The 26590-nt window shown below is 32.3% G+C and overlaps 4 protein-coding genes across 6 annotated transcripts; 1 reads left to right on the top strand and 3 right to left on the bottom strand.

Annotated features, from left to right (window-relative positions):
• Nucleotides 1-556: 556 nt before the first annotated feature.
• LOC105787440 (aspartyl protease family protein 1) lies at nucleotides 557-4525 on the bottom strand. 2 transcript variants are annotated; one of them, XM_012613828.2, is made up of 10 exons: nucleotides 4061-4522; nucleotides 3837-3972; nucleotides 2369-2604; nucleotides 2053-2277; nucleotides 1836-1971; nucleotides 1693-1766; nucleotides 1504-1603; nucleotides 1368-1425; nucleotides 1169-1240; nucleotides 557-1077 (listed from the first exon to the last, which is right to left on the bottom strand). In XM_012613828.2, exons 1-10 carry the CDS (start codon nucleotides 4348-4350, stop codon nucleotides 857-859), a joined length of 1548 nt encoding a protein of 515 aa, XP_012469282.1. In that variant the 5' UTR covers nucleotides 4351-4522; the 3' UTR covers nucleotides 557-856. The 2 variants fall into 2 exon arrangements, with proteins under 2 accessions (XP_012469282.1, XP_052480130.1); XM_052624170.1 differs by having other exon boundaries at nucleotides 1693-1971; nucleotides 4061-4525.
• Nucleotides 4526-15973: 11448 nt separating this feature from the next.
• LOC105787435 (protein ALTERED PHOSPHATE STARVATION RESPONSE 1) lies at nucleotides 15974-20051 on the top strand. Its single transcript, XM_012613821.2, has 4 exons — nucleotides 15974-17400; nucleotides 17588-17811; nucleotides 18707-18930; nucleotides 19016-20051. The coding sequence occupies exons 1-4, from the start codon at nucleotides 16461-16463 to the stop codon at nucleotides 19863-19865; spliced, it is 2238 nt and encodes a 745-aa protein (XP_012469275.1). The 5' UTR covers nucleotides 15974-16460; the 3' UTR covers nucleotides 19866-20051.
• On the bottom strand, nucleotides 19967-23555 carry LOC105787436 (probable serine/threonine-protein kinase PBL11). The gene is made up of 7 exons (XM_052624162.1): nucleotides 22153-23555; nucleotides 21856-22059; nucleotides 21709-21777; nucleotides 21541-21609; nucleotides 21364-21426; nucleotides 20986-21296; nucleotides 19967-20577 (listed from the first exon to the last, which is right to left on the bottom strand). The coding sequence occupies exons 1-7, from the start codon at nucleotides 22319-22321 to the stop codon at nucleotides 20149-20151; spliced, it is 1314 nt and encodes a 437-aa protein (XP_052480122.1). The 5' UTR covers nucleotides 22322-23555; the 3' UTR covers nucleotides 19967-20148.
• Nucleotides 23556-23695: 140 nt separating this feature from the next.
• Nucleotides 23696-25283, bottom strand: LOC105787438 (NEP1-interacting protein-like 1). Of its 2 annotated transcripts, none has more exons than XM_012613824.2 (5): nucleotides 25003-25283; nucleotides 24511-24674; nucleotides 24347-24430; nucleotides 24096-24263; nucleotides 23696-24009 (listed from the first exon to the last, which is right to left on the bottom strand). In XM_012613824.2, exons 1-5 carry the CDS (start codon nucleotides 25154-25156, stop codon nucleotides 23881-23883), a joined length of 699 nt encoding a protein of 232 aa, XP_012469278.1. In that variant the 5' UTR covers nucleotides 25157-25283; the 3' UTR covers nucleotides 23696-23880. The 2 variants fall into 2 exon arrangements, with proteins under 2 accessions (XP_012469278.1, XP_012469277.1); XM_012613823.2 differs by having other exon boundaries at nucleotides 24511-24689; nucleotides 25003-25279.
• Nucleotides 25284-26590: the final 1307 nt, after the last annotated feature.

The raw sequence follows: 26590 nt of genomic DNA, 5'->3' as shown, positions 1-26590 counted from the left end.
TTTAAATTCAACTTTTTTTTAATTTTATTAATTAAAATGAGCATTGATACGAGCCAAACGTTTCATCAATGGCTATTAAATTAGCTAGATTTTGTCACCAAGATTTGCATGATTATGTTAGCAAGGTGGTTACAACAGATGGAATATTTGTACAATTTATTATGATAATTATCCTCTCTCATGTTTTAACCACCTGGCTAACATGTCATGCAAACCTTGATGAGATGATAAGATCCTGCAGATTCAATGACCATTGATAGAACGTTTGGTTATTGTGAACACTCATTTTGGTTGATAAACTTCAATTTTTTTTAAAAAAAATTTAAATGATTCTATGTAGGGTTTGATGTCACTGTGAAATTAATGGTTTTAGTAATAGGACTTGATTGATATAATCTCCAAAATTTAGAGATGCAATTAGAACATTTTAGAAATTAAGGACAAAAATAAAATGTGAGTCATAATATAGGAACTTAAAAAAATCAAATTATATCACATTAAAATATATCAATGTAATTGAATCTAAAATTTGAGCATAATAAAAGAACCAAATCGGTAATTAAACCAAATGGATTCATTGATTAATACTAGGGAGAAATTCCACCAAAATTGTACTAAAATTTGTATTGTGGCTATACATAAAAAAGAAAATACAACAATAATGAACAAAAATACCTATGACCTTTGCTAAAATGATAAAAGGAATTGACAAGAAGCAATGGTACAATAGTATGTGGAGGGCCTAAAATACAACAAAATCATGTAGGGATGCAATCAATCCTTTAGCGGTGTTCTCATTGTTGTTTCTACGAAGATTAAACGATCATATAGCTCGAGAAAGTAGACCATGAATATCCTACGACAATAGAGTCAATATGGAGACGAGTCCGAAGAAAAACGGAAGAGAAACATGCAGATGGCAAGATCGCAAGGTGACCGAAGTGAGTGAATTGTTATTTTTTACATCTTTTGTTGATTCCGGGGTGGAATAATTACGGATTCCGGCAGCAACAGCAGGAGGTGCAGAGACAGGATGTTGTTCTTCTTCGGACGTGTTAGTTTCCTCGATGTCGTAACCTGTAAGAAAGCAGATGGATTTGGTAGGTAACAGGAGTTGACATACTAGAGCATAATGGGAAAATGTGTATGAATGGAAGCATCGTCTTACAATCAAACTTCTTCCAGCCTAAAACAAATCTTTCTCGGTCGAACACCACGCGGTAGCCAGTCATAAAGTTTTCTGCTTCAAGGAAAGAACAGCAAATAAAACGAGACTCGTTAAAGTCATGCAATGAAGGAACTAGATTCATTTATGTTGATAACATAGCGGAAGCATCAATTAATTGCATTTGACATGCAAGACTTACGTCCGATAATATTCAGTTCGGTACTCTTGATGACGGCTAAACAATATACGAGCTTACTCTGCAAAATCATTAGAGGTAAAATCGTTTAATGCAATAAAAACGAAAAAGAAAGAAAAGACAAGGAGCAGGCGGCTACCTGAGTCGAAATGACGATTATCGGATCGTAAACAGGAAAGTGACTTCCACCTTTCATGGTTAAACTCATACTAGGTATTAAACTTGCATTTGCATCAGGGCTGCATGCCACAAAGCAAAATCATAAAAACGAATAGAACACGACTTAAGCGGTGAAAAAGAAGATATGAAACAAGCCTAAACAATCGACCTCATATCATAACAGTACTCAAAAGGGATCCTAGAATCGGGTGGATGGCGACTATCTCGTGTCTGAGAATGGAACTGTAAAAGAGCATAAGTTACTAAGTGGAAACATAGAGTAAATGGAGGATCTAGACATGAAGTGCTTACATTCACAGCGAGATTTGAATATGTTGGGTCAACCAAGTATGTAAACGAGGTCCCGGAATCAAAAAGAGCCGTAAAGCCACCATCGATTAAAGTTGTCCCCACCCGGATTTGAGTTACCGTAACATTATACGTTGGACTGCAAACGTTTCCATAAGCAAATGCATCGATCTAAATTCACATCAATCAGCATCGAGTAAACGAGAAATTTACCACTTACTGTGATGGGTTAAGATTAAATGGGGTCTCTTCCTGGTCGGGGCTACCTTTGTCTCCAAAACTGATCCTTCCGGTTCCATCGTCTCCGAAACACATGGAGAAAGAATCAGCCGTTAAACCTTCTTGAGATAAAATGCTAGGAACTGCAATTTTCTCCATGCCAAGCCCGAATAAACCGTTGGGAGCCGCAACATCGAGGAACGAACCACTTTGTACCTGCCCACAGCTGCGCAATATCAGGAAAAAACAAAATTATAAACAAAGAATGCCGAAATAAGGCATTCGAACTGGTTGAGCTGCATATAAAGAGAACTTACCCAAACGTGACATATGCCTCAACAGAATCTGGGTGACCGTCTTCGGTTGTTAAGTGAAGAACATCCTCCACTAGAATCCCGGAAGTAGAAGTCTGAGCTGACATGTAAGATACCATGTAAGGACAATTACTGAATGTTCCGAGACATTGGTTACGTTGTGCGCACAAGCTGCTGCTGCAGGTGACCTTCTTGCTGGTCGATGATCCTTTCGGGTCATATATACTAAGCTCGAAATCCTTGCCACCAACAATTATGCACAGTTTAACATCAATACGAGGACAACAAGTGATCAACAGACCAAGTTGGTTAATTAGAAGCCCCATTCATACAATTTACCCACTTCACCGTCCCCATGTAGTGCAAAAGTTGCACTGTAAATGAACAAAGTGTTCGATAAACAGTTCAATTTCTATTCGTTAACATGAGCAAGATTTTAAAGCTCGTTTATTGAACTGAACAAGAACAAAGTTTGTTCTTGTTCATTTAAAGCTCATTTAATAAATTATTTAAAACTCATTTATGATATATCGATAAAATTATTAATACTTATATTTGATTATTTTATATCTAAAAAAAAGATGGATTTTATTTATTAATCATGAAAATTATTCAACTTAAACAAACAAACACGAACAAGCTTAAAAATAAATAAGGTCCTTTCTTTCAAGCTAGGTTCATTTACAGGTTACCTTTAGGGGCAATCCCTTGTACTAAGAGTCGGATTGCATTTTATCCCATTTACTAAAAAAATGGGCAAATTAGTCCCTATATATTAGATCAAAGAGCAAACTAGTCCTTTATGTTAAAAATTTAAAAATTTCATCAATTTCTACCGTTAAAATTAACCAATTACACATAGCATGCCACGTGAACCTTATGTTGACGTCTAAAGACTAATTTTTAACAGTAAAATTGGATTAAATTGTTAATAGAAAGACCAGTTTGCTCATTAATATAACTACAGAAATTAATTTGCTCATTTATTTTAGTAAAGGGAGCAAAATGAAATCTGTTTCCTAATATAAGGGCCTCCACGACACTTTTACCAAGCAATTTAAACAAAATGAGGTACAGTTTCCCTACTCTTAAATGCTCTACTATGCTTCTCTGTAGTGTACATATTTGACTTGTAGAAATGAACAAAGAGTGATCTGAGTGTAAAATTTTGCTATAAACAGACAAATTCCAAATAGAAACTGCATTTATGGGGGACAAGTTGAAGTACTTCCTTAGATATTCAACTTTCAAATGCATGAAGAAAAAAACAAAAAAATCCTTATATGCCTAGCGATTTTCGAATTGGTAATTAAGCTCTTCTAATTTTTAATTTTTTTTGAAATTCTCATTATCCTCGCAAAACTTCTAAAAAATTTAATTAGACCCCTAAAGTTTTTGAAAATTTCCCAAAACTTAGTCCCGAGATCCACCTTTGGTAACATAGCTAAGAAAGGAAAATAAGGTAACATACAGAAGCATAGACAGTGCCTTCAGTTGGAGCACATTTGGTACAATCACAAGGAACCCAGAAAAGATCACTTCCAGTGTCAAGTGCCACCATGAATTTCACCCCTGGGGTGCCTAATTGAACTGTTGTATAATGTAAACTGCAAAAATCCCAAACAAGATTTACAAAAAAAAAAAAAAATCCCAGAAAAAAAGAATACAGAGAAAGGGGAGACCAAAGATCCTTACAATCCCAAAGAGTTGATTTGGAAAGTGAAGTTGCCATCAGCGAAAGAAAGGGTTGTATTAGCACCGGAGAGTTTACGGCCACGTAGGAGACGATCCCGGTGAGCTAAAACGGCGTAGTATTCAAAAGAATCTTTTAAAGGCCAATGAGAGAGTTTTCCGGTGGAGTTAGACCAATTCTTTACTGGTTCAGAGAACCGGTGGTGCATTTCGAAAGTGAAGATGCGGCCATTGATGAGCTTAAAGGTTAAAACCCAGTTTAGTATAAAAAAGAAAATTACAGTCTTTAACATTTTTTTGCATTTGAGAAACTGAAAATGGGAAGAACAATGAAAAAGGAATTTTGGGTTTTGGATCTTTGGGGTTATTTTCAGTGAATGATTGGTGATTTTCAGAAGGATCTGAAGAAAAGGTGTTGCTTTCTTGTGTTCTTGGCGTTATACAGTGTAGGTGAAAAAAAACTGTAGCTTTTGCATGTGGACTGATGGGTTGGCATTTGAAGGGCCTACTTTGTTCTTTTTTTCTTTTTTTCAATGTTCAACAGCTACAATTTTTAGATGTTTGATTTTTTAAATTAAAGATTTTTCCTTTAGAATCATCGAAAAATATAAGGGAATACAATGATCATTCAAAAAAGGACTATAGTTGCATGATTCTAAAGCAAAATCTTAGAGCACCTTTAGTTCGCTGTAATGGAATAGAGGCGTAATAACAATTCAATTGTTTGGTTGAATGTAATGAAATAGAGGTGTAATAGTATTCTTGTGTTTGGTTGAATGGAATAGAGGTGTAATAGCATAAGGGAAAAAACTAAAATGACTAGAATACTCTTAGTAGAAATTTGTTTAGTTAAATGATTATTATTATTGTTATTAAATTTTAATAAGATTATTAATATCAATAATAAATAATTTAATTATATTTTAACATAATTATTATTAAATATATTTTAATTAAAATATATAATTTAATAAAATTCTTAATAATCAATATTCTTATATAAATTTACTAAAATCATAATATATGATACTATAAAATATAATTTAACATAATTATTATTAAATATATTTTAATTAAAATATATAATTTAATAAAATTCTTAATAATCAATATTCTTATAACAAAAATTCAAAGTAATTTCCGACGGCTAAAATGTTAAGACTACAATTGTGATTGTTGTGATTGTTGTTGTATGTGTGACTGATTCAGATTCTATTCTTTGCAAATGAATATGATTTGAATTGTTAGATGCACACTGACATTGCTATTGGAACAGCAAACATGGTTTTTTTACAAACATAAAAGAGTAATTTGATTGAATTCTAGTGCAGAGAATCAAAAGCCCGGATGGAACATTTTGTACTAACTTTTTAAGTACATAAATAAACCTTTAGAATCTTAGGAAAAGAATCCTAGGATTAAAAGAACATAAAGACAATAAAATGAAACATGGAAGGAGGGATTGTTCATGGAAATGAATTCAATCTGGTTTCCTCAAGTTGAGACAATTATCTGCTGCTTGACTGAATAACTCCTGAATCTGTTTCAGTTCCTTCACTGGTAAGGAAATAACATACAGATAGTTAGAACTTTAAACTGGGAAGCTTAATTTCTTTAGGTAAAAAAACAACATAGGTTAAAATCTGCTATTAGTCCCTGTACTTTGATTTGCTATTTTAAAATTTTGAAGCGGCAAATAGATTATTGCATTACAAATGCCATGTCAGTTTGCTATTTTAACATATTATTCAAAATAAAGAAAACCACTTAATAGATTTAATGACTGTCATTTGCTTTAAGATTGAAATTTTGAAACTTGAAAAATGAAATGACTAAAAATGTTCCTGTCGGATAACATGGACTAAATCTACAACTTTTAAGCATAATAAAGGGCTAATAGTAGAATTTAACCAAACAGATTTAATTGCTGTTAAGACTACAATTTCATAATTCGAAAAAGTACATGTACTAAATCCACAACTTAAGCAAGGTACAAAGTCTAATAGCTGAATTTGGCCAAACAACACATATACTAGTAGATCAAAAAGCAAACATCCTATGTCTTGCATACAACACAAATGCCAGAATCAAAGCAAACTTAGCCACTGCTCAAACATATGTTGAAATTGAGCAGCCTAACTCACTCTCTTATTTATCTATAAGAAGATGGAAGATGCTTATGTTTGCTACAACACTACTACTCAATACATATCTGGATTCGGGGAATATAACTTTTCAAGGACTTGGAAAAGCAAATCACACCTAAGCCAAGTCTACATAAAAAAGAATGTAAAAAGGATGGGGGAAAGGTACTAGCAGCTTCCAGTTGTTTCTGAAGTTCTTGGCCTACAGCATCATTTTCAGCCTAGACAACAGGGGTAAAATGAGGAATTGGCCTGTATTTTTAGATATGTTAATTTGCTCAATATAAAATTTGGGAGGGACCAAAGAGGAATTTTTACCATTTTTGTTAGATATTTTGGCCTTCTAGAATACGGAAACAGTTGCTGGGTCATGGTGTTTGGATCCATTGGGTCTACACTACACATGTCAAGAAGATGATTTACCCAATACATCATAATTTACAACAGTTTGGCATCCTATAGTTTAGCTTCAATGTCCATATATTTTATCAATTTGATCCCGATTCTAAAAATTTATCATTATAACTATTAAAAGTAAGATAAATTGATGGAAAAAATAGTAAATACCATCATTAATTGACCTAATTGCTGACTTTTGAAATCGATAATGACTAAATTACTTTGTTATTTTAGAGGGATTAATTTGCACAATATCAAATTTGAAAGGACCAAAAAGGTCTCTTTACCCAATAAAGGGGTTATTCAAGTTTGAACCTAACATGAATTAATACTTTATTTCAATACAAATTTTTACTTAAATGCCACTCTCGATCCCAACAAAATTAATCTTAAATTGTAACACCTGATTATACCTAGATGTGCTCATGGGCGGGGCGGCCCGGCCAGGCCCGACGGCCCGCCCAAAATATGGGAGGATTCGGGTAAAAATATAGGCCTGAAATATGGGTTTGGACAAAAAAAGAGGCCCGTTTAGAAAACGGGTCGAGCCTCGCCTCCTCGGGCACCACTTTTTTGGCCCGGCCCTAGCCCGAATATATAATAAAAATATTTATTTTTTATTTTTTTAATTTTAAAATATTTTTAAAATAATTTTTTTATTTTTAAATTATATTTTTGGTGTTTATTAAAAAATTGGGCGGGGCCGGGCCGGAGTCGGACTTAGGAATTTTTTCCCAGGCCGGGCCTGAACAAAATTTCAGGCCCATATTTCGAGCTGGGCTCGGGACTAGAACACGAACCGAAATTTTTTCTGGGCCCGACCTGGCCCATGAGCACCTCTAGATTTATACCATAACAAAATTGAATAACTTTGACATGATAAAAACAAAATTAATGAATATCTTTGCTAAAAAATGTAACATGTTGAATGTGTGTGAAAATAACGTGCAATTTAATCAATGAACCAGTAATACTTGGCATATGCATCCTTGGCTATTGTAAACCAGTGGTTTTCCAAGTTGAAGAAGCTGAAGCAAAATACTTGCAGTTGCACGAGAATGAATGGCCTGACATCATCATCCCTTCAATTAATGGTGTTCGTGCAACCAGGATCGGGGCCAGGGCGGCTGATAGGGTCCCGACCTCCTTTAAAATAAAATTTTTTTATTTAGATTTTTTATAATTGATAAAGTTTTAAATTAATAATAGTAAAATTATACGTTGGACCCGAAAAAATAGAAAATTAATTTAATTCTTTAAAATTTAAAAGTTGTAGACTATTAAAATGGTGAAATTGTATTTTTATTGTCATAAAAAAATATAATTTAATTACGGCCCTCTAAAAAGAAATTTGAACTTCACCTCTACATACAACAGTAAACAACTTTTAACGTGTATAAGGAAACGCAAACACAAGCATACAATTATTTTCTGCAACATTTTTCAACAATGCATGGTGTTTGACTGTTGAAACATGTTTGATTTACCAATTTATTTAAGAAACAGGAATTAATCCTTATACTTTAGATCAAAGAGTAAATTAATATTTTTTGTTTAAATTTTTATTTATTTGTACTGCTAAAAACAAGTGTGACTGACCATGTGTACCTCATATTGACGTACATAGATTGGTTTTTAATAGTATAAATAGATAAAATTTTTAGCGAAAGTATTAATTTACTCATTGATCTAACATAAATGACTAATTTATCTAATTTTTCAGTACATGGGACAAAATACAATCTGATTACCAGTACAGAGACTTTTATAGTACTTTTACCGCAAACTAAAACAAATAATTAATATTATAAGGGATAAATCAACATTTAGTCTCTGAACTTGGTAATTTTTTTCACTTTAGCCCCTGATTTTTTTGTCCACATTAATCTTGGAATTTAACAGCTATTGTCAATTTAGTCCCTAAACTTGGATTCCGTTAAAATATAATGATTTGATACTATGAGATTATGCCATGTGATCACCTAAAAATTAAAAAATTATATAGCTTGTATATAATATTATTTTTAGATTTTATACAAAAATATTTAAAAATTTAGGCCACAATGTAGCACAATCTTAAAGTATCACCGTATCATACTTCAACGAATCCAAGGTCGAGACTAAATTAAGAAATGTTATCAAATCTAAAACTAATATGGACAAAAAGTTTAGAGATAAAATTAGAAAAAAATTGTTTAGTTTAAATGACTAAATGTTACTTTATCCCAATATAATAACAAAATAATCGACGTGTTAATTATACAGATTAAATTGATTTCAAGTCGAATAATTTTGAGTTTTAAGTTTTTAATTATTTTTAATCCAACAAAGAAGAGTGCAGCAAAAGTATCTTTTATGTGATGTACATTCAATTTGCTTTTTTTTCTCTTCTACCTTTTTTTTTTTGACAATTTATCAAAATGAACCCTCAAAAATTATTTAGCCAACTTAAAAAAGGATATCATTGATAAACTTGAAGAACAAGAAGAGGTAAGAGACTTCCTGCTTTGCTGGTTACAAAGTTCAGAGAATAAGAATGTCGGGTTTTTTGCTAAATTATTATAAAAAAATAAAAAATAACCAAAATATTATAAATTTTTTATTTATCAAAATATTATAAAAATTTTTTATTTACCAAAATATACCAAAAACAAAAAACAAAAACCTGCAAAAAAAAAAAACCTGTGGCGGCACCAATGGTGCCAAAGGACTAAAATGTAACTATCTGCAGTTTCAATGACCTTACATGGAAATTTACCATTTTGAATTTTGAAAGTGAATTGCTGCCACTGTGCGTGTGGGGCGCACTAAAATTGAAATGTGGCTAATTGCTTTTTAAGCCCTCCTTATTTATTATTTTCTTTTTATTCCCCTTTAACTCACTTTTTTATTTAATAAACAAGCCCTCAACCTATTTTTGTAGTTAAATAAGCTCTTAATCTATGATTTTTACTCATAAAAGCCCTTTATTTTATTATTAAAGTAAATATATTTTACCTAAAGTAAAGCTATTTAAAAAGTATAAACTAATTAGCATTTTATGTATTATTTTGGTAATTTGATGAGAATAATTTATTTAAAAATTTACTAAATTTGATGAGAATAGTTTATAATTGTAACTTATTTTTCTATTTGGGTTACATTTATGGGTGATCGCTTTTATTATTACTTACGGTTTTTCAATAAGGCATGCCCGGTATTTCTATTAATTTTTTAATTAAATCTAATATTAGTTAAGTGATAATTAAGATACTTAGAATTCTAATTAGTAATAACTCTATTTTAATTTAATAAACTATTCTCATCAAATTACCAAAATAGAGTTTATTAAATTAGAGTTTATTAAATGAGAATAGTTTATTAAATTAAAATAGAGTTATTACTTAATTAGAATTCTAAGCATCTTAATTATCACTTAACTAATTAGAGTTTATTACTTAATTCACTTTCAAAATTCAAAATGATAAATTTGCATGTCAGGTCCTTGAAACTGCAGATAGTTACATTTTAGTCCTTTGGCACCATTGGTGCCGCCAATCTCTTTGGCACCAAATCACAGGTTTTTTTTTTGCAGGTTTTTGTTTTTTTTTTTGTATATTTTGGTAAATAAAAAAACTTTATAATTTTGATAAATAAAAAAAAGTTATAATATTTTGGTTATTTTTTATATTTTTTATAATAATTTAGTAAAAACCCAAGGATGTCGAACAAAAATATACCATTATTATTTCATATTTTTAAAAATTAATTCATTTGGAATTTGTAATTATTTAAATTATTTTTTATATATCGAGCATTATTATTGCAACGCTTTGTTGGTAACAAAAGTTATTATTAACTCGAGAAATATTTAAGTAAAGGTGTTTATAGGTCAAACATGATATTAATAATATATATACATATATAACAGTCCAAGCTCGAGTTTGTTCGAGATACGGATATCAAATTTCAATTAAATTTATTTGTATTTATAAATGGTTAACCTAAAATTATTTAACTACATTCATATTATTTATTATTTTAATATAATTATTTTTAGTACAAAATACAAATTGAAAGAAAGGATGACAATAACAAAATTTGAACTTAAAATAAATAATAAGATACTATATTATAAATTTGAAAATAGAAACAATAAAAGTATCATGGAGACCTTCGTATTAGGAGTTCGGTTACACTTTACATAAAAAAATAAGCAAATTAGTCACTGTATGTTAGATCAAAAATCAATCTGATTTATTCTGTTAAAAATTTCATCTATTTCTATTGATAAAAACTAGCGTGGTTGACGAAATAACCAAACAATTACAAATGGAATGCTATGTGCACATTATGCTGACATACAAAGACTAGTTTTTAACTGTAGAAATGAATATTTTATTAACAAAAGGACTCGTTTGCTCTATAACCTAATGTATAATAACTATTTTTGTCAATTTTTTATGTAGGGATGACAAAATAAAATTTGACTTTTAATACAATAGACTCCGTAATACTTTACAACGAGAAAGGCATCAAAATTAGTGTTGAGCAAAATTTTTTTTAACTAAACCGAACTGAAAATTTTGAATGGTTTATGAAATGCATGTTCAAAAATCTTGATTACCTAAAATTGAACCGTTTTCTATTTTTTATTTAATATGTAATTAATTTTAATTCTTTATGATATAAAATAAATATTTTATATATTTAAAACAGTGAAAATAATTTAAAATTCTAAAAAATATATTGTTATAAACATTTATGAAAAAAGTATAAATTTATCAAATAATATTCGAAAGTCATAAAACAAAGCTTATTTTACCAAAAATAAGTCTAAAAAATCAAAACAAAAAATTAATAAAGAAAAATAAAAAAACTGAACCGAATCGAATTATAATGGACAATTTTAAAAAACTTTAAAAATCCGACCAAACCGAACAAATACCATCTCTAATTAGACCTGATAATGGGTTAGATTGAAGCAAATTTTTAGGCCTATTTTCTATCTTTTGGCCCGACCTAAAAAATAGGTCTAAATTTCTGCCCAATTCCTGCCTAGATTAAAAAAGCTAAACTCGAGCTCGACCCGACCTGCTCGTATTAATTTTTTAGATTATTTTTTATATAAATTTTAAAAATATATAATAGACCAAAAACATTAAAATAAGACAACTTGAAAATACATTAAAAGAAAGTGTTTATATTTAAATAATTTTAAGATAGTTGCAACTTAACAAACAGATGCCTCTAAAATAGTAACAAACTTAACAATAAAACAAGAGTTATACAATATCTAAATAATAACAAAAAATAATAACAGTATAAAAGCAAATGGCAACAAAACAACAGCAACATAACAAAAAAATAATTGTTTCATGTTGGGACCAAGCAAAAATATCCTACTCAAGACTCGACTCATTTAGAAAATAAATCTTATTTATTTAAGATGAATATTTAAGTTTAGATGAAAAATATTTGTACTCAACTCTTTTATTTTTAAGATGAATATTTAAAGCTTAGAGGAAAAAGCCGATAAGGATGAGTCCTACCACTAATCAAAATATCAATAAATGTGTACTTTTTAGGGTTGCGGTGTGTTTAATCATGTGGACCATCTCTGGGTTTATCATTATAATTAGAATAGCATCAAACTTGAGCTGCCATTTCTGTCCTTACCTGGCAGCATTACTGCATTTTTCAAAGCAAAATGCCCCCACTACTTCACCCCCTAAATTGTCCTTTCTCCCACCACTTTTTTAATTGCACAATTCTCAATGCTTTACACCCAAAGAAAAAAAAATTCCAACAACATTCATCCACTGTTTTTTCACATCATATTTAGTCAATTCCTCCTGCTCCTGATGTGCTCATCCCACCCAATGCCCCTGTTCATTTTGAATACACACTCAAGAGCAAAAACACAAGTTTCAATTCTATTGTATTTTATTTATTTTAAATGTATAAATCTATGTTTTTATGTTAGATTAAAAAATTATTTACAATTATTTATCTATTTTTATCGTTAAATTTTGAAATAGTTAATAGATTAATTAGATAGATCACGTGTTTTTGACGATAAAAATGGATGGAATCGTGAATTTTTTTACTGAATTACCTGTTTGCTCTTTATCGATGTATAATATTTAATTTATTTATTTTTTAAGCTGAGGGTAAAATGTCGTAATTAAAATTAGCCTTTATACTCTAATCTGTGGGTTTTAGTATCTGTATTTTTCAATTTTAAATTTCTAATCTTTGCACAAAATGTTGCGATTAAATTCATTAAGTCGATTATGTTATTAGTCTCGTCTGTTCGTAAATTGTAAATTTAATATGATTCTTTAATTTGATATTTTGATCCTTATACTTCTTTAAATCGAATCCTAATATATATAATAATGGTTAAATCTATTAGTTAAAATAACACGACTTTTGTGTTATATAAAGGAAAATTAACATCACATTATACAAATGATAATATACATGTAACGTAAAATTACGAAAATAATAAAATTAAATTAAATTAAAATATTAAAAAGTGAGATTTTCAAAACCCATATAGCTAAAGATGGCTAAAGTAAAAGCTTACAAACATGTGAATCTACATGTGATTATTCAATCATTTATGTAATTATTTGAGTCCAAAGTCAAAAAAATTATGCATGGTATGGCTAAATAAATATAATAATAATAATTGCTTTTACCAAAAAAATAAAATAAAAAATTAACTGTTTTTATATTTTTTTCATTATAGGTTCTTATTTTTTATCTCAACTCTCGGAAAAATAAGATAATACGCTTCAGCTAGACCTGTCCACGGGCCCAGAAAATTTTTTTGGCCTGCCTCCTAGTCTCGGGCCCGACCCGGCCCGAAATATGGGCCTGAAATTTTGCTCAAGCCCGGGCCGAAAAAATATCACAAGCCCGAGCCCGGCCCGACCCATTTTTTAATAAACATTAAAAATTATTTTAAAAATAATAAAAATAAAAATATTTTAAAAGTATTTTAAAATTTAAAAATAAAAAATATATATTTATTATATTCGGGCCGGGCCTGGCTCGGGCAAAAAAAGTGGTGCCCGAGGCTCGACCCGTTTTTTAAACGGGTCTCATTTTTTTGCCCAAGCCCATATTTCGGGTTTATATTTTTACCCGAACCCTCCCATATTTCGGACATGCCATCGGGCCGGACCGGGCCGCCCGGCCCATGGACAGGTCTAGCTTCAGCGCACTCGAACCAATACTAAATCTGTAACTTTTTATTCTTTTTTAATATCTTTAATACACTCAGATTTGTTCTTTGTCCATATCTAATTGTCTCTGTAACAATAAAAAGATTGTAAAAGAATATACTTTTATTGGTACATTTTATTATATAATTTTGTACCATCAAGATTTGAGGTTCTCTCATGTCAGCACTTGGATTTGCTTCTTCTTCTTATTATTTTTTTTTTTTTGCATCATTTTCAGAGTGATGAACGGTTGAAATCAACGGCTGTGATCTCGTAAAGAATCTGATCCAACGACTGGTGGTGAAGTTATATGCGTTTCTGTAAAAGAAGTGTAATAATGGCTTTTCCTAGGGAAACTGAACTAGACAAATATCTTCCTTTAGTTCAGTTACTTATTTCCCTTGTTACTATTATATTTATTGGTTAAATTCGACTATTGGTCCTTGTATTATATATTGGTTTTGTATTTAGTCCTTATGGTTTTAGTTTGATATTGTTAGGCTAATATTTTGCGAGTTTTATGTAAGTTGAAACCTGTCGTGGCTGTTAAGCTTATTAAGTGTTGTTATTTTCCAATATCTTATTTAATAAATATATTAGTACATATGTAATGCTATTTTAACTTGTTAGTTACGTTCACGTATTATTCATGAAATAACGGAAAAGTTAGTTATTTGATTTAATGGTTATCGTTTGCGTCAAGAATGATAAGGACTAAGAATGAAGAAATTAGAAAATATGAGAAAAATATCATGGAGGCCCCTGTATTAGGAGTCATATTGCATTTTACCCCCTCTACTAAAAAAATTGGCAAATTTATCTTTATACGTTAAATCAAGGAGTAAATTGATCATTCCCATTAAAAAATTTCATCTATTTGCTATGATAAAAACCAATGTGCCTGACAAAATAACCAGATGGTGACACGTGTACCTCATGCTGATGTGCATGAACCAATTTTTAACAGTAGAAATAGATAAAATTTTTAACAGAATTACAAGTTTTCTTTTTAATCTAACGTACAAGGACTAAGTTGTCCATTTTTTGGGTAGAAAGGGTAAAATGCAATTCAACTCCTAGTGCAAAAGCCTCTATGATACTTTTTACCGAGAATATAAATTTAATCTACAACTATACACATAGAACATGACTAATGACATAATTTAATTAAAGGGATTTAACTACTATTTTTTAAGTTAAGACTATAATTTTCAAATTAAAATTTTATCTAAATCATCTTATCCTTTTATGAACGGTACCCTGCCCTTTGGTAGGCCAATAAGGCATTGCCACCGTACGTTTGTCCCTATCTTTCTATGGTCCTATGACATGAATTTGATAGTGATGATTTTCACACTATGGTGAAAGTGTGGCTTGATTTCTTTTGGTTAAATTTCTATTTGGGTCCCTATACTATTTTAAATTTATAATTTAATCTTTATATTTTAATTTGGTATACTTTTAAATTTTATTTTTATAATTATTGTATCAGAATATATTAATGATGTTGAAATAATAATCTAGCACAAGCTAGCTAAACTTAGTACAATGTGTAAGAGCTAACAACGAGTCAACTTTGCACACCAATAACAAAAAGGATAAATTATATTTAAGATCACTAAACTATTAGTAAGTTTATGTTTTGGTCACTTAACTATAAAAAAATTACAAAAAATAATCACTAAACTATTCAAAAGCTTTCATTTTAGCTACTTAACTATCCAAAAGCTTTTATTTAAGTCATTGTGTCGTTATTTTAAAAAAATTGTTTGGATTTTGATTCGTAGATGCTTGGCGTTTAAAATTGTTTCATGAAAAAAATTGAACTATAGAAGAAAAGAGGAAGTAGAGCTTTCACCTGGTGCAGACGATGTGAGTAAAAAAGGCCATACAACAATGATTTTAACAACCGAGTGACTTAAATGAAAACTTTCGGATCGTTCAATGATCATTTTGTAACTTTTAAAAGTTATGCGACCAAAATATAAAATTGCTAATAGTTTAGTGACCTTGAGTGTGGTTTACCCAAAAAATCCAAATTTAAACATAATATAAGGACTAAAACTAGAATTTGACCGTTCTTTTCTCGCTTGCGACAGTAAACAAAGCGGTAAACATTAAACAGAGCTCTCTCTCACTGTTAGGCTTTGACTCGAAGTGTCTTTTTTCTTCTTCTCTCACTTCATGTATTGGTTTCCAGCATTTGTCCTTAAAAGGTATCATTGACAGCAATTGAAGAAAAAGTAAGGGAAATAGCTGCCATGTTAGATTAGCTATTTGCGGGAAACAAACACCAAAGAAAGTGATCTTCATCTATTATTATTTGCAAAACAGAGCAATTGGCAATGGTTTGCAGGTTTCAATTCTTTCAAGCTCTAAAAGACTAAAAAGGCAGTAAAAAGAAACAAGCTTTGTCACTTTGTCTTATCCTCTGATATACCTAGTCATCTTCATTGTCCTAATGGTTTAATCACCTTTGTTTTGTTTTTTAAGTTAAGCCTCTACTTGTAAACCCAAAGTACCCTCCATTATCTGATATGATTATCTGCTACATTTCCTAGAACACCTTTCTGGCATAACCAAAAACCTAAGCTTTTTGAGCCCAATTTCAAGTTTAACAACAACAAAAAAGTTTGGGGTTTTCGAATGGGGTGTGCTACTTCAAAGAAAGAGGAAGAAGATGGTGTTGTGTCACTGTGTAAAGAGAGGAAACGGCTGTTGAAATTAGCTGTGGAACGTAGATATGCTCTTGCAGATGCTCAATGTAAGTATAATCAGTCTCTTTATGCGGTTGCAGCTGCCATAAGGTTGTTTGTAGCAAGGCATTCATCTCCTTCTTCTCCTTTTTTAATCACATTCCCAGTTGGTTCCACTAATGAGGCTGTTGAAACCCCTTTGGCTAATCCTATGTTTTTCAAGCAAAGACTAAGTGAACCCACCCATGAAACCATTCCTCGTCAAGCTTCTATGTCTACAGTTTTTGTGAAGAGAGGAAATGAGGGACAAGTACAAGGAGGTGGTGATGAGGGTTGTGTTGAATCCTCAGAAGGGGAACAAGAGAGTGAAGGGGAAGAAGATGAGGTTATTTGTGAGCATTTTTATGGTGAAAAGGCTCCACCACCAGCAATGCCATCACCGGAAGAGTTTGCTTGGGATTTCTTTAACCCTTTTGATGAGGTGAGGAGGGAAGAGGTGGTAAGCAGCAGCTTTAGTGGTAGTTCACAAGAGGAATTGAGAGTGGTGAGAGAAAAAGAGGGAATCCCTGACTTGGAAGAAGATGGTGAGAGGGTTATGAGTGAGAGAAAAGTTGAAAATGTAACTAATGCTGGTGATGGTGGTGGGAAGAGTGAGAATAAGAATACAGATATGAGAAATGGGGATGACCATGATACAAATATGAGCCAAAGTGAAAAAAACAGTTTCAGAATGATTAATACACCGACAGCTAGTAATGAAAGAGAGTTATTGGAAGCTTTGAAGGATGTTGAGGACCACTTTATTAGAGCTTATGAATCTGGTCTAGATGTGTGTAGAATGTTAGAAGCCAACAGAGTTCACTTGCAGTCTGGTTTGGAGGAACTCAAAGGTGACTTATGTTGTCTTTCTCTTTCTCTTTATCATTTTCTGTTTCTTGAAAATGTTTCTAATTTTCATGTGGTTGTCCTCTTGCAAATTGAAATTTGATAGGTATATTATGTTGTTGTTGTTGTTGTTGCAAATTAGGCTAAAAATGAGAATTTTGGTGATTTTTTTAACGTGCTGTATGGCTGCAGAGAGCTCGAATAAACTTATCCGGTCAATTACATGGAGCCGGTCTCCGTTATCTCGATCTTCATCTTGCAAAAGCCTGGCTTCATGTAGTTCCAGAAGTTCTTCTACATGGACAGAATTAAAGACTGATGTATTTGATGATTATGGAGGAATGGAATCTGGAAGTCACTCACTGACCTTAGGAAGGTTGTATGCTTGGGAGAAGAAACTCTACGAGGAAGTGAAGGTATTATAAAAACATGAATCGGAACCGTCTCTCGTTCTTTCTTGAGTACTCACCGATGCAAATGATTCCCTTTCATATTGTTGATTTGCTTGAACCACATATATACTCTTGCATTATTTACAACCAAAGGTTCGTACCGTTACCATACAGTGTAATGTGGTACAAAATCTTCATTTCCCTTGATCATTCAATCAAGAACATAGTCCAATGTGGTGCAAAATCTTCACGTTCTATGAATAAACCTTGTATGTTTCCAGTAAAAGTGTTTTCCATGTCATGTGGATGGTCTGTTATACAAATGTTTAATCATTCATGTGATATGAGATGCTTTTGTTGCAAGCAACATTAGGATAGAACTAAACATATTATGTATATTCCATCAGTAATCGATGGAGGTACTTGTACTAGGAGTTTGATTGCATTTTGCCCCTTTTACTTAAAAAATAGGCAAACTAGTCCCTATACATTAGATCAAAAGACAAACTTGTCCTATTAAAAATTTCATCCATTTATATGGTTAAAATCTGGCCCCTGAATGTCAGAATGATGTATTCGTGGCACACTACGTGTAATTTTCTGGTTATTCTGTCAGTTACATCAATTTTTAATAGTAGAAATAGATGAAATTTTTAACAATAAGAACAAGTTTGCTCTTTGATCTAATGTACAAAAATTAATTTGTCAATTTTTTGAGTAAAGGGAGAAAAATGCAATCCGAATTCTAGTGTAAGGACCTCAATGGTAATTCTACTATATTCCATCTTTTTTTATAGTTTTGAAATGTTGCATTTGGGTCTAAACAATCAGTTTTTGTATGCCCAAGTTCATTTAAAATTCATGTTTTTTTGTGAGCATTTGCCAAAGCATCCTAACATCATATAATTCATATAATCAGGCAGCAGAGCAGACCAGGAAAACCTATGAACAAAAATGTTCTCAAATGAGAAACCGCAACACTAAACGAGATGGCCTCTATTCCGGTGACAAAACTCGAGCTGAAGTAAAAGACTTGCATAGCAGAATCTTGGTTGCAATACGAAGTGCAGAAACAATCTCCGAAAGAATTGAAAAACTGAGGGATGAAGAGTTGCAGCCACAACTTATTGAGCTGCTACACGGGTACGAAAGCAAACGACAAAAACGATATTTCAGATATATTACATTTATCATTGTGATAATCTTTCATTTCATCCTCCTTCTGTAGACTAATGAGGAACTGGCAGATAATGTTGGAATCACACGAAACTCAAAACCGAATCATGTTTGAAGTAAAGTCTTTCAACTGTCCCACTTACGGAAAGTTTTGCAACGACTCTCACCGTCTTGCTACTCTTCAGCTCGTGGCAGAACTTCATAATTGGCGTTCTTGCTTCGTTGCGTTTTTATGTTCACAAAAGTCATACATTGAAGCTCTTAGTGGATGGCTTGCAAAGTTCATTGCACCCGAAGTAGAATTATGCTCCAAGAAGAGGTCTTCGGCCCCGACATTAAGAGTCAATGGACCACCGTTATTGGCAACTTGTCATGAATGGTTGGCTAGCTTAGAGAAGTTGCCAAAAGAAGCTGTAAGTTGTGCATTGAAAAGCTTCGGAAAGGATATGCGTGCGCTTTGGGTTCAACAAGGTGAAGAGCAAAAACATAAGAGGAAGGTTGATGGACTTGCCAAAGAACTTGAGAGGAAAGTCTTGGCATTTCAAAGAACAGAAAGCAGGATTCTCGGTTCGAAATTATCTGAGAAAGATATAGAAGTAAATGTTCGGAACCGGATCGAATATTTGGCTGAAAGAAAAAACATGTTGGATATGTTGAGGAAAAGAATCGATGCTGAGAAGTTAAAACACATCACAGTCATGGAACAGACACAGCAGATAACTGTGAAAGGATTTCAAACTGGATTTTATTCGGTTTTTGGATCCTTGGTTGAGTTTTCAAAGGCTTCCATAAAAATGTATGCCGACCTAGTGACTTATTGTGAAACTACTAAGGTACCCGAGAAGGAAGACGAAGATGAACCGAGTTATGTAGAAGAAATGAGCTCTTATCTATGGGGTTGAAGCAGCTGATCAAGGAAATAAGTCTCCGAAACAGCTTGTTTCGGAATCATATTTGTGGAAAGCTATTGTAAGTATTAAGTTTGATGCTAAAGAGTTAAAAATTTCTACAAATTGTGACTGTTTGATTTTATTTATTGACTGGTTATTGTTCCTTACATCCTAATATACAGCATCTGGTTTACCTTACATTTACCTGTTTCAGACACCTACACATAAGGAACCCTATGTTTTGTAACAAATAGATCAACATAATGCTGGTTCCTATAGCTTGAAAACATACAATTTACTTTTTTGATTGAAATTTTAGATTCTCCTTATCGATACCAATACTTGCACTGTTGATCTCAAAACATCTTGAGCTGTTACTTTGTGATGAAATGCTATCTAATTCGATATGGAACTTTTGAAATCCGACACCATCTATGCTCACAAAGCTTTGGGAACAATCTTGTTCGAACGAAATGCCTTGTTCGGTCGATTGAGGAAACTTGGTTGTTGTTCTTGTTTTAGAACTTAATGAAGGATGTTCGTTGAATGTGTTCTCCAATTCTTGCCAAACCTGAGTCATCGTAGGACGGTCTTTAGGCGTTTTCGCCACGCATCTTAGACCGAGTTCACCCATTTTCAGCATCATTTCCATATTGCATGGTTTGGATAAAAGAGTTGTATCGAGGATTTCTTCGATGTTGCCCCTCTCGATACTTGGCCTTGCCTGCATTTTCAACAGCCTACTTCAGCACATGTTTGGTCTAAATTTGCCAGTGGCTAACAACAGAAAGGCAAAGTTAGGTAAAATACTAAGAGTTAGATTGCATTTTACCTGCTCTACTTAAAAAATGAGCGAATTAGTTTTTGTAAGTTACATCAAAGAGAAAACTGGTCCTTCTGCTAAAATTTCTTCCATTTCTACTGTTTGGTTATTCAGTTAGTTATGTCATTTCTTAACAATAAAAATGGATGAAACTTTTAATAGAAAGGATCAGTTTACTTTTTGATGTAACGTATAGGAACTAATTTATCCATTTTTTGAGTAAAGAGTGCAAAATGTAATCTGACTCTTAATATATAAGCCTCCGTGGTATTTTTACTGGTAAAATTATAAATTAATGAATATACTAACCCAATCAATGATGTGATTCCTAGTCGTATCCACGGCCGGCTGGCCAGAAATGAGTTGCAGAAGTATAACACCGAAGCTATAAACATCACTAAAAGGACTTAAATGAAAACTTGTACAATATGCAGGATCAAGGTACCCTGGTGTTCCTTTAACTTGGCTACTAACATGTGATTGATCCCCAATAGGTCCCATTTTCACAAGTCCAAAATCTGAGACCTTGGCTTCAAACCTTTCTCCAATTAAAATATTGCTAGGTTTAATATCTCTGTGAATTATGCCAGGCTTAATCCCATCATGCAAATGAGCTATTCCTGCCAAAAAAAAAAACCTTAATTTTTATCTTAAAATTTAAACCAATTTTCTGTGGGAAAAATTTACCTTTAGCGGCTCCAATGGCTATGTTTACTCTTTGCCTCCATGTCAAATTTCTTCCACCTCTTCCTACACTCCAAACATGAACAGAAATGAGTTTTGTTTTGTTTTGTTTTGTTTTGTCTGGTTTTTGTTTTAATTGATGTCTTGTCTCTGTGAAAGGTGTTTCAAGTAGAAACTTACCTATGATATACTCAAGCAAAGAACCATGTGGTACATATTTATACACCAATATTTTTGCTCCTTTTGGTCCTGTTTCAAATAAAGTAATTTTTTTTTCTGTTTTAGGTTCTTAGCACTACCTTGGACAATTGAATCATTAATCAATCATTTTAGGCTCAATATACGTACCAGATTCTTCGGAAAACCCTACCAAACCTACAAGATTTGGATGGTTTACTGTTGAAAGAAGCCTAACTTCTGTTCCAAGAAACCAGTAAAATCCTGTCAACTTGAGCTGTGATTAAACTAAAGCATGCATAACTTAAGACTATTCACCATTTCTAAATTCTTCAGTGGTTTGGTATGATTCAACATGAGCTCGCTTGATTGCAAAGGTACCTTCACCTTCAAAGGAACCTTTATAAACATTGCCAAATGCACCAGACCCCAACAAACAGTCTGCACTAAAGTTTTCTGTAGCCTTCTCTAGCTCCTCCAATTTGAAATACCTCAGCTTCAATTTCTCAGCTTTTAGACCTCCTAATTAGTGAAACAAGGAGCAAACAATTCAGTATTTAGCTGCTTTTATAGATAGATAGATAGATAGATAGATAGATTGAATTCAAACTTTACCGTTATGGCTCCGTTTTCGGTTAAGCTTTCTTCTGCAAAAGAAGAAGAACACGGAAAATCCCAGCAAGGCAATTAAGATGACAATGATAAGAATCAGCCATATTTGTTGCTTATGATTATGAGAATGGTCATGCGTTTGAGAATCCTCTAGCAAAAATCTCATGGCCATGCATGTAAAGTTTTCTTATGCTATATGAACATATTCCTTGACTAAAGGGCTACAGGCAGAGATGAACATAGGATAAAACAAGGCAAGCAAAATAGACCAGTTGTTGCCCTAAAGACCAATCTGTTGCCAGCAAAACTTATTTTCAAACACCAGCATAATATATATAGGGACACACATATTATATATGTGTGTGTGTGTGTGTGTGTGTGTGTGTGTGTGGTTGTTGCCTGAAAATCCTTTTGCATGTTATTATGGACTTGGTCTTCATTTTGAGACGGCACATAGGCCAAACAGTACACCAAAATTTTCATGGCATTGTTAGAATCTACATGGTCTTAAGTTCAAAAACTGGCATACGAAAATAGAAAAATCAGCAAAAGACACCAGGTCTGTGCTGTTGCTTGCATCACAACTTTGTTTTCTTATGATTTTCTGTGCTGGATTCCAATGAACAAGTTACCGTCACTGAAGGAAATTAATTTATCATAATGTTTTCTTAATTGTGGGATTAAGATTGAAAGCAAGTTTGATCAAGCCATTTGATGTCTTATTGTGGTTGTTTTGATCTTTGATTTCATTATCAGTTTTTGGAGGTTTTATTGATCTTGGCTTGTCCTCTGTGCCAAAATCTCTAGTTCTACTGAGGAAGTTTAAATCCCAATCCCAACCTGAACACTCCTCGCCTTCGGGGCCCCGAACTTTATTTAATACGTTAGTATCCAACCCCGAAATGATGCAATTTCTTCATGGTGGATGCATCCAAAGCACAAATGAATGCATTGGATAAAGTAGGTGAAAACCAACACATATTAGTATCATAATATCAGCAACTAGACAGTCTTTGCTGGGATACCATTGACATTTGCTTTCAATTATAAATGTAAATAAAGTTTTTAATGTGGTAGCTGGCTGGCTGCTTGTGTTTCCACAACTTCTGATTGAGAACTGAACAAAGTTGAACCCAGGAACGAAATCAGAAAATTGCTTTTAGAGAATCAAAGATGAATCATAAATTATTGGGGGCCAAAGTATAATTTTATCATATTGTTAACATGTAATTTCATAAAAATTTAAAGGAGTAAATGGAAAATTACCATTGTTGGGGAGCCAAGGCCACTGCTTGCCAAAGTATCGATACCACACTGCAGGCATTCCTGTGATGGACTTACAGCAACGATAGAATCAATACAATTCTTAGCTAAACCGGTTAGACGCAAAAATATGCCTACGACCTTCACATATAAATGGAAGCAGCAATTCGCAGACTCGATACAATCAGAACAATGGAGGACTCGATCCAAGATGAAACCTATTGTGAACTAAAATACCGATACCATCATTTGCAGAAAAGAGGTGTCAACATAGCCAGATAGGTAAGTCGAAGTTTTGGAACTGTAAATTGGAACTTTTACACAAAAGAGTTAAATCAAGTACAATGTTCAATCCCACAATGAATGTGGAATAGTTAGAGAGACAAAGTAGGAAAACATTCGATTAGCAATTACACGAACCAACGGTATAAATAAAATATATAAATAGCTACGTATACATCGTATAATTTACAAAAATAGATCCCTTCTGCATAATGGACAAGAACCATGACTAAGAAGCCACTTATCTATACAAGGCAAGTGAAACATGTGATGGCATTGCGGCAAGCTTCGAACCGTTTCTCCGGACTGAAAGTCCTGTAAGGGAGAACTCTAAATGTCAATAGAATAAGCTTGTTGTGTAACTTGGTTTTAAAAAAAAAAAAGTAACGGTCTAGTCAAACCTGAAGGCAAACTGAACATGAAACTTTCTCCCCGGAAGCATCTGCGTTGTCATTGCTTCGGATTGTTATCTTAGGGATTTTTTCAACTAAATCTCCAGCCAATCCTCTAACACTACCGGTATCAAATATGTTTTGGACATCCTCGAAAGTTGTTTCAGCAGCTCCCATCTGATAACAAGAAACCAAAATCATAAACAAATTGCCATTCGATGGAACCATAGTTTTTCGAGCATGAAAAGTAAGACCGTTACCTGACTTTGAACGGCACTCAGCATTGCTGGACCGATACGTTCTCGAACAAGCCTTCCACTTAAAAGGCTTGCAATGACATCAATCTGCAAAATTGCAATAAAACAAGTTAGATTTGCCTACAAGAATCGATTGAAAAACCAGGGAATAAATGAAACTTGCTCACCAAGTAAAGCAAACATAAGATCCCGGATTCGTCAGATTGCCAAAGAAGAAGAGATGATTCGAAGACTTCGATTGAGAAAACGGCTCCGGATATAGCCCCGACCGCAGCCCCTCGAACGAAACCACTCTCGGTTTCTTGTCCTATCAAAGCCCCAGTCATGGCTCCTAACAATGTACCAACTGTAAGACAAAATTGTTAATCTGTTTGATCTAAATTCAAGCATAACAGGTTTAATCTCAGGCATCAAAATGTTTTTTTACAAATTAAATTCTAAGAAACCAAACATGTATTTCGAACAAAATTAGAACAGCAACATGAACATGATGTTTATATTCGAAATAGCAAATTAAAAGATACAAAAGAACCCCAGATTCAATTCATAGCAAAACAACGAAATCAAGGGTCGTAAATAGATCAAGAATGGAGAAAATTAAAATTCCAAGAAAATATTTGAAGGAAAAATTGAAGCGAAATAGAGAAAAGAAACCAAACCTAACGCAAAGAAGAAAGTTAAGATCGCAGAGAAAATGTTTCCAATGATGGCAGAGACAGCGAAATTGAAAAAATCTTTCACTTTTTCAATGAAATCACTTAACAATGAAAATGAAGACAAAGAAAAACGATATGGGTGCCCATAAAAATCCATTCCTTTATGTTTTTCGTTCCCCTTTTTCTTTGGTTTAGGGTATAAAAATTGTAGAATTGAAAATTGGGATGGAAAAAAGGTTCCTCTGACCTACAAAAATTACAGGGTTTAAGAATTGGAAATATACTTTTTTTTTATGGATGACGATAAAGGGGATTTTTACATAACTTGGAAATTAATTCAATAATAATTAATAATTTTATTATGAAAAATATTATTTTTTGGCCAATAAAAAACATTATTTATGTAAAGGATCGTTCATTTCATCATCGAGTCTAATCTAATTTACGTATGACTTTAATTGTATTTATAATAATAAATATTAGTTCAATTATCTTTAATATTTCACTTTTGCTTTTTTTGGTTAATTTTTCTGTCCGAAAACATCAACTTCTTCTTCAGACACAGATCCGTTCAAACAACAAAAAGTCTCTGTCTGAATTTCAACTAATCAAAGTCAAACCTCTTTTTAATTTAGTTCCTTTTTTTTTTTGTTTATTTCTTTATTTTACCATTGAATTTTCGCATTGTTGACATAATTTTCAACTGGATTCTGTTTTTCATGGCCTTCTCAAATTAAAATTATAAGAATTTTTGTTTGTGATCTGATCATGAAGGAAGTTAGAAAATTTTTTAAGATGGTCAAAATTAAATTATATATTTGTACATTTATAATTTTAATAGTTTATATTTTATAATTTTAAATGATTAAATTAAATTTTATTATTTTTAAAGGTCTAAAGTCTAATTTTATCATTACTAATTTTAAATTATAAAGAGACTTAAAAAAGAATTTTATTTTAGAGAGACCGGACCGTACCAGCCCATGACTCCATCCCTAAACTAGATTTAAATATAATATTAATCGGTAGAAGAATGTTTATAAAAAGAGTAAACTACAAAAATAGTCACTTTTATTTGCCTCAAATTACATTTTAGTCACTTATGTTTGAAATGTTACGTTTTAGTCACTTACGTTATCGTTTTGTTACGAAGTAGTCACCCTGCCATTAAACTTCATTACCTCCCTAACAACAATCCTACGTGGCAGTCCAAATGGGTTTTAAATGCCAACTTGGATGTCCAACTAGGATGAAAATAGTTTTTTTATTCAAAATGGAAAAGAAAACTAAAAGAAAAGAGAGGCGAACGGTTTTTCTTTTCCAGTTCAAGGTATAATTAATTTAAAATTTTTAATTAAATAAAATTATTTAATTAAAAATCTATTCTTGTCGCAGTTGGACATTCAAGTTAACATTTAAAACCTATTTAGATTGCTACGTAGGATTGCTATTAGAGAGGTAATGGAGCTTAACGACGGAGTGACTATTTTGTAACAAAATAATAACGTAAATGGCTAAAACGTAACATTTCAAACATAAGTGACTAAAATGTAATCTGAGACAAACAAAAGTGACTATTTTTATAGTTTAC

This window comes from Gossypium raimondii, chromosome 2, assembly GCF_025698545.1.
Source record: "Gossypium raimondii isolate GPD5lz chromosome 2, ASM2569854v1, whole genome shotgun sequence".
In the NCBI taxonomy this organism is placed as follows: Eukaryota; Viridiplantae; Streptophyta; class Magnoliopsida; order Malvales; family Malvaceae; genus Gossypium; species Gossypium raimondii.
This window is presented reverse-complemented; position numbering and strand designations above follow the sequence as displayed.

What these genes read in the sequence shown, in the direction of transcription:
- LOC105787436 (XM_052624162.1), bottom strand. Translation starts at nt 22,321, where the DNA reads ATGGCCATGAGATTTTTGCTAGAGGATTCTCAAACGCATGACCATTCT. An exon ending in AGGGTTTTCCGAAGAATCTG is followed by an intron (nt 21,610 to 21,708) that starts GTACGTATATTG and finishes TATTTGAAACAG; the next exon opens with GACCAAAAGGAGCAAAAATA. An exon ending in TTTGCTTGAGTATATCATAG is followed by an intron (nt 21,427 to 21,540) that starts GTAAGTTTCTAC and finishes TTTGGAGTGTAG; the next exon opens with GAAGAGGTGGAAGAAATTTG.
- LOC105787440 (XM_052624170.1), bottom strand. Translation starts at nt 4,350, where the DNA reads ATGTTAAAGACTGTAATTTTCTTTTTTATACTAAACTGGGTTTTAACC. An exon ending in TAATCGTCATTTCGACTCAG is followed by an intron (nt 1,426 to 1,503) that starts GTAGCCGCCTGC and finishes ATGATTTTGCAG; the next exon opens with AGTAAGCTCGTATATTGTTT. An exon ending in AGGCTGGAAGAAGTTTGATT is followed by an intron (nt 1,078 to 1,168) that starts GTAAGACGATGC and finishes GCTTTCTTACAG; the next exon opens with GTTACGACATCGAGGAAACT.
- LOC105787435 (XM_012613821.2), top strand. Translation starts at nt 16,461, where the DNA reads ATGGGGTGTGCTACTTCAAAGAAAGAGGAAGAAGATGGTGTTGTGTCA. An exon ending in AACTCTACGAGGAAGTGAAG is followed by an intron (nt 17,812 to 18,706) that starts GTATTATAAAAA and finishes TCATATAATCAG; the next exon opens with GCAGCAGAGCAGACCAGGAA. An exon ending in CTTATTGAGCTGCTACACGG is followed by an intron (nt 18,931 to 19,015) that starts GTACGAAAGCAA and finishes CTCCTTCTGTAG; the next exon opens with ACTAATGAGGAACTGGCAGA.
- LOC105787438 (XM_012613823.2), bottom strand. Translation starts at nt 25,156, where the DNA reads ATGGATTTTTATGGGCACCCATATCGTTTTTCTTTGTCTTCATTTTCA. An exon ending in TCTTATGTTTGCTTTACTTG is followed by an intron (nt 24,431 to 24,510) that starts GTGAGCAAGTTT and finishes GCAATTTTGCAG; the next exon opens with ATTGATGTCATTGCAAGCCT. An exon ending in CATGTTCAGTTTGCCTTCAG is followed by an intron (nt 24,010 to 24,095) that starts GTTTGACTAGAC and finishes TCTCCCTTACAG; the next exon opens with GACTTTCAGTCCGGAGAAAC.